We start from the raw sequence: 9030 nt of genomic DNA on the forward strand, positions 1-9030 counted from the left end.
TACCATGACATATCGACATTTTAGAAAAGAATAACTGACTTGATCGTTGAAATATTGTTATTCATTCATAAAGCTATGCTAGTAATTTGGCAAGTTCGTCTACTCCTAAGCTTCCTTTTGGTACTACATTCAGATAATCTTCTCGAATACCCTTTAACTTCTCCTTTCTTGTACTCGTTGTCGAATTGACCTTTCTACCTGAAACAGCAGTTTCTTTTCTCGAAGAAGCTGGAGTATCTAATTTGGTGCATCCTACCTCCAAATCACCAATTTCCTCTTCCCCGCGTCTTTGAACTGACACTTTCTTAGGTTGATGCTGAAAAACTGGTCCAGCTGGGGCAGATGTAGAGAGAGCAACAGCCCTTTGATAGACAATGTCAGCATCGATACTAGAATCATCTAATAGAACTGCACTCCCACTTTCAATAGCCTGCTTCCAAAGTAGTAAAATTCCTTCCGTACATGGCGTGATTGAGCTTACCAGCTGACAGTTTTGGTTTGTATCTACCGTTAGAGAATGCACCTTGTAACCAGTCAAGGGAACCAAAGATGAGGAATCAAACTTGTTTTCTACATCATCTGAAGCGCTCTCCAACTCATTTTCTGTATCCACCACTGAATCATCCAACCTTGTTTTGCATTCACGGCAGTCACTCAGAATTCTAGAATTGTCACCTGTATCTCCTGCATACACCAGAGGGATTTCGCTTTCACTTATCCCTGTCGTTGTAACAGAACAAACATCTAAAGGAGCCTTATTGGAAGATTCCAGATAGTGATCCTCCGACCTATCTTCCTTCGTTCCGTCCCTTCTAACATACTCTGATTCTTCCTCACCCAGAGGAAAAGTGTTAGCACTGAGATTGCAAGTATTCATTTCTGTAATTGGTAAGCGTGGACTTCCAGAAGTAGATGCAACCACTTGGACTTCCAAGGATCGGTTAGTGTTAGCAGCTTTATCAGAATCATTGTCTCTGTCTTCAGGTAGAGAGGATACCCAATCCCGTCCTCTCCACATGAGTATGTGCTCTTGCTCAAAAGAGATTAACACACATGGGACAAGATCCTACAGTTAAGAAAAAGCAACTTACAGTAATGAGGTCATAATTTCTTGCACTTCTTTTTTCTTTCCCAAAAATAATTGTGTGTATACTAAAGCATTTACCACTGGTACTGGGAATCACTTTACCTTAAGCTTGGCACCTATCTTCCTATAGTCGCTTGGGTTCAATCCTTGACAATTTATAGACACCAATTCACAAGCTTCAAATGCTTCTCTGACATTCTTTACAAGGTCACAATACACCCCATTTTTTGCTGCAAAACATTCAAGACTTATTATTAGAGAGATTTCTTGTTGAGTAAACCACACATAGGAAAAATAAATGGAAAACAGACCAAGCTTGCAGATAGGTATCAGATTGCGTCCTTTTTTGCGCATTAAAGTTGCTTCCTCTAAAGTCAGACCCTCTGGAACTCGTTGAACCAACCTTGGGTAGACAGGAGTTACAGGCCGCCATAACATGAGAGGAAAGCGTGGCCGAGTCTTGTAGTTGTAGTTTCGACCACGGAAAAGGTATATCAAACCACCTTTATGATAGATAATTTTCCCACCTGTCTTCTCCTGTACATATAGGATACCAAAATTTAAATCATGTCAAATAACTAGACGAGGCGCCTGTAAGAAAAAGAATAGCTTGTACTAGAGAAAAACAAGATAAATGATCAACTTTAGTATTGACGGAGATTCTATTTAGCCTTCAATGAGAGAAATAGTTAAAACGGTTCCCTCTCAAAAAAGAAGGAACAGTTAGAATGGCAGGTGTATCTTCTTGTTAGGAGAACTTCTTCAGCAAGAAGTACAGATTCTTCACTTTAGGAGGAAAAGTCAATGCCTCTCTTTAAGGCAGGCTAGTGCTCATTAATAGTGTATTGGATGATACAATGTTGCTGTTTCCTATACCACCAAAATAGAAAGGAGAATGAATGCCCTAAGGAGAAACTTTCTATGGCAAGGTATAAAGGAAAAAAGAGTTCATTTGGTAAATGGAAAACTGTCACACTTAGCAAGAAGCAGGGAGGCATGGGGATAAAGAACCTGAGGAGACAAAACCAGAGATATACAAATGAAGAACAATCTTTAAGAAGGATGGTAATGAAAGACACTTATGGGGAGGAAGGGCCTTAGAAAACAAAGGTAATTTCCACTACATATCGTGTAAATGTTTGGAAGTCAATCAAAATTATCTGCCAAATATTCAATGACAATATCAGCTATAGAGTGGGCAGTTGGCAGAACACTCCTTTTGGGGAAGACAACTGGTTGGGACAGGGCCTCTGAAGACAAGGTTTCCTGATCTTTTCTCAATAAATTGGCAACAGAAGGCTACTATCTATAAAGTCTGATCAGCTCAAGAATGGAACCTTAGGTGTATAAGATTCCTAAATGACTGGGGAATCAGTAGATTTTCTGAATTCTACAATACACTCAATCAGTTCACAGGTTTTAGTGCCCGTTTGGATTGGCTTAAAAAAGGTAGCTTTTAAGTCAAAAATAAAAAGTCAAACTGAAATGACTTTTAAGTCAAAAAATAATTAGTAGGGGGGAGACCTACTTTTGGTTTCTGACTTATTTTAAGTCATTTTTTACCTTGCCAAACACTTCGTAACTTATTTAAAGTTATTTTTTATATTTGCCAAACACTTCCAGAAGTCAAAAACTGACTTAAAAGTAGGTTTGACCAACTTTTAAGTCGATCCAAACACCCTCTTAGTCAGAATGATGATAAGATATGGTGGTTCGGTCACAGCTCAGGTAGAATTTCTGTCAAAGCTTCCTTTCAGATGTGATAAATCCAACCAATACTATGACTGATTTTTGGTCCTAGAAACATATTTGGGAAGTGAAAGTACCCTACAAAGAGTCTTCTTTTGTTTGGTTGGTATCTAGGAATGCCTTCTTAACTGAGGACAATCTAATGAAGAGGGAAGTACAACTATGTTCTGGATGTCACCTATGTGGTAGAGAGGCTGAAACTATCAGTGATTTGTTCCTTCACAGTACAGTGTGTCTAGGTCTGGAATATTTTTCTAGCACTAACAGGGACACATTGGGTCATGCCAAATAGCACTAAAGATATGTTGTCATGCTAGAACAAGGGGAGAAAACCTGCAGCTCAAAAGAATACTTGGATTTGAACCCTGCTTGCATATGGTGGACTGTTTGAAAAGAAAGGAACTCAAGATACTTTGAAGATAATGCAAGCACAATTCAGAAGATAAAGATGAAATGTCTAATGCAATTTCATTTTTGGTGTAAACATGAATACTCACAGGCCTCTGAAACTATAATAGATGCTCTAGGTTCTCTGAAGGATGATAGAAATTTTGTGTATACTTTAGGTTCTCTATAAATATAATTATGGTCTGCATAGCCTTTGTGCTTCTAATATAAATTGTAACCTTCTAAAAAAATGTGCAGATTTATCAAAGAAAATGAAAATAACATATCTGATTCTGTGCCTCAAGCTTCAACTTGACAGGGCAATTACCAGTGCTTGGAATAAAGTAATTTACAATGAGATTAGAACCTGCAAAGACCTAGATTCACTGGGAGTGATAATATTCCAAAGAAACAGAACAGTTACAACATCTTGCTAAGGGTAAAATATAAAAACACTACCAACCTCTAACTTTTCACAGACATTGTCCATGTCCACAGTACACACACCCTTGCATTTTATCTTGCACACCCTTTTTCGCTTCCAATGTGCATGGATGTTCTCTAACATGTTATGTGTTAAGCCATCTCGTCCTGGAAACAGAAAACGTATTGAGAGTCAAAGTGAACAAAATTCAGTGTCAGCATATTCTTTTTTACATGAACAGAGAAGAGTGAATCTATAAAGAGCATTTTATGAACTTTATAAGGACCATTAATACCTTAATGTAAATCCAACTACCATCACTAATGAACTGAAATTAAGAAAAGAGAAAACGTTCGGTCAGAAGAAGCCTTTTAATGAGAATTGAGTTATTCACATTGAGTCCGGGGTAAACGTTTCCAAGAATAAATCAAATCATCCTGATATAGTAATATATATACATCAGAACACACCCCACAACACCCACCTCCCAAACTCCCTCCTTTCTTCTCCTTCTCCTCAAATAATCAATTCCATAGAAACAAGAAAACAGAAAAAATAAGTCAACGAATTAGGCATCTGTGCGAGTACAACCTGCCAACAACAATTAGGCTTTGCAAACCTAAAAGAACTTGCATATACTAGGAACCAATCAAGGGGATTAAGAAAGTAAGAATGAAACGTGTTCCGCGCGATTGCATGTTTCCAAAACAAGATGTTGAACCACTCAGTTAAAAGAAACATTAGTATTAGTATATGCATCGATGTATCCATTCAGCTCTATTCAGTATCAGAATGAAATGGGTGACGGCTGGGATTAAGGGACAAATCCTTCAATGATATTATATGTGCCAAATGTTATATGTTGCAAAAAGATTAAACTAGCCCTTCAAGCTTGAAAAGTTTCTACTTTTGTAGAAGTAGAGAATTCACATTCTACAACAAATTCACAGTAAAACACAATCTTCCAAGTCTAAAAATAATGCAATTTACCTATATTCATTTGCCGTGTTGTTTTCTTACAACTATTTATAAGCTCCATCATCTCCTCCTTTGTCAATGGCTCTCCCAATACCTCTTCTCTAGATTTAACGTACTTCGGCCCAGAACCTGCCAAGAATGGTCCAGGAGCCTGAACCGGCTTGACCCCTTTCTTATGGGGAGGAGGCAGCTGGAATGAATCAAATTCTGGACGCTTCTTCTTGCTCGGTGGCAACGGTTTCCGACCTGTCCATGGCCTCTGCATTGACTCCGGTCCAAATGGTGAGACTAACGGTTCACGCAACTTTTTAGGCTTCAACTTTGGTGTTTCAGTATAACTATATTGATATACAAAGGGGGCTTCTGGAAATTCATAACAGACCCCATTTTCATCAACTTTGATATCAATAGCTGATTTCCTTGCTGTTTCATCAGCGGTTTCATCTGGAATCTTGCGGGTTCTAACTAAAGGCTTAAATGCGGGGTGTATTTGACGAGGGTTGTTCTGGAAATTTCTGGAATACTTGGACTTTTTCCCAGGGATGGAAGGTGAAGAAGGAGTTGAAGGAGTGCCAACGGATTTGAAAGTTTTTTCAGTGACTGGTGATGGAGGGGCAGGGTTGTAATTATTGGCAATGTTAAGGACAGAATCGAAGCGCTTATGGAAGCGGATTTCATCTTCGATTTCCTTCTGAGTTCGTTCATGGCGGATGAATTTTTCGGCGTTGGCATTGTTCCACCGTGAGAAGCGGATTTCAGTCGCCGGACGGTGGCTGTGTGGTGGAGCTGGTGGTGAGAAAATTGGGAATTGGATTAGGGTTGTTGAACCCATTTCACTACGTTTTTGCTACAAGAAGATGAAGGCATTCAAAAATGCAAACGAGAATTTAGGATTACTATTTTTCTCAATATTTTTAATTGAGGAATGAAAAATAAAATCTGTTATGTTGATTAGAGAGGGACCAAGATTATTATTGTTTTTATTTTATGATTATGCATAATTTTATAGGAAAATCTTATTTTTAACTACCACTCATTTATCTACTTGATTTAAAATATCCCTCACTCTACCTTTTTTATCCACCCTTATCTTTAAAAAACTAATTGAGTTTTATTAAATTAATTTTATTATTATTTATTATGTGACAGATTTCTATTTGCTGAAATTAAAACCCCACCTTCACCTCTTTATTTAATCCACCCCATTATCTAATTACCCATCTAATTAAAACACCCATCTCTTTCATTTTGAAACCTAAAACGTACTTCTTCTTTTTCCTGAGGAGGAAACACATTCAGTTCTTCATTTGCAAATTTAGACGTTGGCGAGTGGTTCACTAAAATTTCCTTAAAAAAAATTACATAGTATATATAAAAAATAAAAAATTGGTACTCCAAATTTACTATTTGCATAGAGTTTTTTTTTTTTTTTTTTTTTGTAACTGAACAATTTTGTTACCAAAGTGATAGTAACAAAACCAGAGTCGACCCCCTGTCTCTTAGAATTAGACAACTACATAATCATTTTCCTACAATCTAATTGGTAACAACTAGAAAACAAAACTTTAAAGGTAGTACGATACAAAGAAACGAACTACTACAACTAGTTAACAACTATGAAAATTAGCTTGCCGCTCCAAAGGATATGCCAATCGGCACTGCAATATACAAACATCACGAAGGCCATATTTGCAACCGGAGTAGTACTGAATGCCACTTTTTCTCTCTCTAACCTCTGGTATGTACATGAAAAGCAATCTCCTTACTAAGTCTGCCCATATTATAGATGTCAACCCGAAATCTGATCATGTTCCTCTCCCTCCAAATGACATAGACAGTCATAACAAACACACAACAAATGATGGCACCCCCTACTAGACTTCTTCTTACCCCACTCAGATATCCATTGGGATTCAGTTTGCCAGTCCCCCACTATTCTTTGGATACCCATCCAATTTAACATTCGCTGCCACAGGAGTTTTGTCACACAACATTCAAAAAACAAGTGTGACATTGTTTAATCGGTCAGGTTGCAAAACACATACTAAGGAGACTTGTATTCCAATTTTAAGCAATCTTGTAGCAGTAGGCAACCTTTTCCAGCTGGTCAACCATAAGATGAATCTGAACCTGGGTGACTACTTAGATTCAAAGCAAGGCTCTTCCAATACACTCTAGGATATTGTGGCGTTAGTGTTAGATACAACCTCTTAATAGAAAACCTACCCCTGTGTTCTATAGTAGATAGTCTCTTGTGTAGGTTTGTCACGACCCGATTTCTCAAGTCACGATGGCACCTACTATAACCTACCAGCAGGTAAGCCAACCCATAACCCGGAACAACAAGTAAAGGGTCTGAGGGTAGAAACTAAACAAGAGTAGTCAAATAACAATATAAATAGGCAGAAGCAAATCAAAAACATATATACAAATAAAGATCCCTCCTAGAACCTGGAAGTCACTAGTACAGAGCTACTAACAAATGAGTACAAGTCCCAAAAGTGGACCACAGAGAGTGGACTGTCTCGAAAGATAAAAGACAAGTCTATATACACAGATGGAGACTGAATTAGTACAAAACGCCGTGTGCTCACCCCTGTATCCGGATCAGACTACACCAACCTGGATCAACGCTGGCCACTGGTACTCGGACCTGCATCACGAAACAGATGCAGAGCGTAGCATGAGTACCAAAACAACAGGTACCCCAGTAGGCATCATAGGCCGACTGAACTTGAAAAGTAAAGGCAATATGAAAAGAAGGAATAACACAAACCGAGGGTCAAGAGCGGAAATCTAAGTAACAATGGAATGCACACGAGTGTAGAAAGAACTAACTAAAGTAATCTATAAGTAACTACACCTAACTGGACCCCCATAAGCCCAGAAGGTACACTCATGCGCAAGTTAAATAAAAACCCGAACAGACCCCCATAAGCCCGACGAGTACACAACATAACTATAACTAAAGAGAATTGCATAAAAGAACCCAAGAACGAAGAACATCGAACCAGAACCTCAACCCTAATTAGTAGAATCTGACAGTGCGGAGGCCGGACCTCGAACCAGATGCTCACCAGAAGTACTCAAGTAACCAATCACAAGTATCAAGTATCTGAGGTCGGAACTCTAACCGGATGCTCTATGTAAGTATTTGGGAAATAGAGGCCGGACCTTAAACCGGATGCTCTATTATAGTATTTGGGCAATAGAGGCCGGAACTCTAACCGGATGCTCTATATAAGTATCTGGGCAATACAGGCCGGAACTCTAACCGTATGCTCTATATAGGTGTCAATGTAGTTGCTGAAAGAGTCACAATCGACCCATACTCATAATTTTTCGTGGAACGCCGTCCATACATAGCCAATAAATGTAAGTCCTTGGAACCGAATCAAAAATCAAATTCAAATCGCGAAGCAGAACTAGTGTCGCCGTTGTAACTCGTGAAGCCGTAACATCGGGGAAAATAAGGATAACTAAAGTCGGTGTAAGCGTATCGCCTAGCTAAGGCCCAAACTATCAGACTTAAGTCTGCTACACCAATCTACAGGGATCTAAGCCGCCAAACTATCAGACTCAAGTCTGCTACACCAGTCTACAGGGATTTAAGCCGGCCGAGCGACGTCGGGGCAAAACTAAGGCCTATTGGATCCGAATTATGTATTTTTAAGACAAGCCCTAGTCAAACCTAAACTAAGGTCCAACATGCTTCAAATAAACAATAAATTAAGCATGCAAGCACTCCACATAGAGAGGAGGGTCCATTAATAACACAAAGCATGCTCACAGTTACCCGATAATTCCCGAAATAGGCCGAAAACATGATTTCTAATCACCTATGCATGATTCAATAACTACCCAACCCAAATCCCAACTAATCAACATGCATTCACATTCTCGAGCTCAATCTAAGAGAGGGAAAACCATAGCCTACCTGTAGGCCAATCACACGCGCTCCAAAATCACTTCTTCGGAGCTTTTCCTTTCCGAAAGTCCTCGAAACACTGCCCCGCTATCAAAAATAGAGTCACAACGTTATTACAGTCGTTTAGACACCAAAATCACAACAAACGGAGACGGGTCAATTTTGGAGTCAAAACAGGAATCGTGGGACCCGTGCAGAAAATTTCGAAATTAACCTCAAAAGTGGGTCCTAACCAGTTTTCCCAGCTCATGTCCCAAAATGGGACACAATTCGGGGGCGATCTACAATAAACTCTGACAACACCACAATGTTCTCCTCGAAAAACCACTCAAGATAGCCTCATTACTGAAATCGGACCTAAAATGGCTGAGAAAACGAGTCTCAAAAATTTCCAAAATTAAGCTCACAAAAAGGTGCGGCAGCAGGTATTTTACGAAAATTACCTCAAATGGGGACTCCAAATCACTATCCGAGCTC

At 39.1% G+C, this 9030-nt stretch overlaps 1 protein-coding gene across 1 annotated transcript; it reads right to left on the bottom strand.

Annotated features, from left to right (window-relative positions):
• Positions 1–18: 18 nt before the first annotated feature.
• On the bottom strand, positions 19–5599 carry LOC102591046 (CRS2-associated factor 1, chloroplastic). The gene is made up of 5 exons (XM_006338089.2): positions 4638–5599; positions 3687–3814; positions 1399–1624; positions 1190–1317; positions 19–1066 (listed from the first exon to the last, which is right to left on the bottom strand). Exons 1-5 carry the CDS (start codon positions 5455–5457, stop codon positions 74–76), a joined length of 2295 nt encoding a protein of 764 aa, XP_006338151.1. The 5' UTR covers positions 5458–5599; the 3' UTR covers positions 19–73.
• Positions 5600–9030: the final 3431 nt, after the last annotated feature.

The sequence above is a fragment of the Solanum tuberosum genome, unplaced genomic scaffold (genome assembly GCF_000226075.1).
Source record: "Solanum tuberosum cultivar DM 1-3 516 R44 unplaced genomic scaffold, SolTub_3.0 scf00003, whole genome shotgun sequence".
Lineage (NCBI taxonomy): Eukaryota > Viridiplantae > Streptophyta > Magnoliopsida > Solanales > Solanaceae > Solanum > Solanum tuberosum.

What these genes read in the sequence shown, in the direction of transcription:
- LOC102591046 (XM_006338089.2), bottom strand. Translation starts at nt 5,457, where the DNA reads ATGGGTTCAACAACCCTAATCCAATTCCCAATTTTCTCACCACCAGCT. An exon ending in AACACGGCAAATGAATATAG is followed by an intron (nt 3,815 to 4,637) that starts GTAAATTGCATT and finishes TTCTGTTTCCAG; the next exon opens with GACGAGATGGCTTAACACAT. An exon ending in GATACCTATCTGCAAGCTTG is followed by an intron (nt 1,318 to 1,398) that starts GTCTGTTTTCCA and finishes AATGTTTTGCAG; the next exon opens with CAAAAAATGGGGTGTATTGT.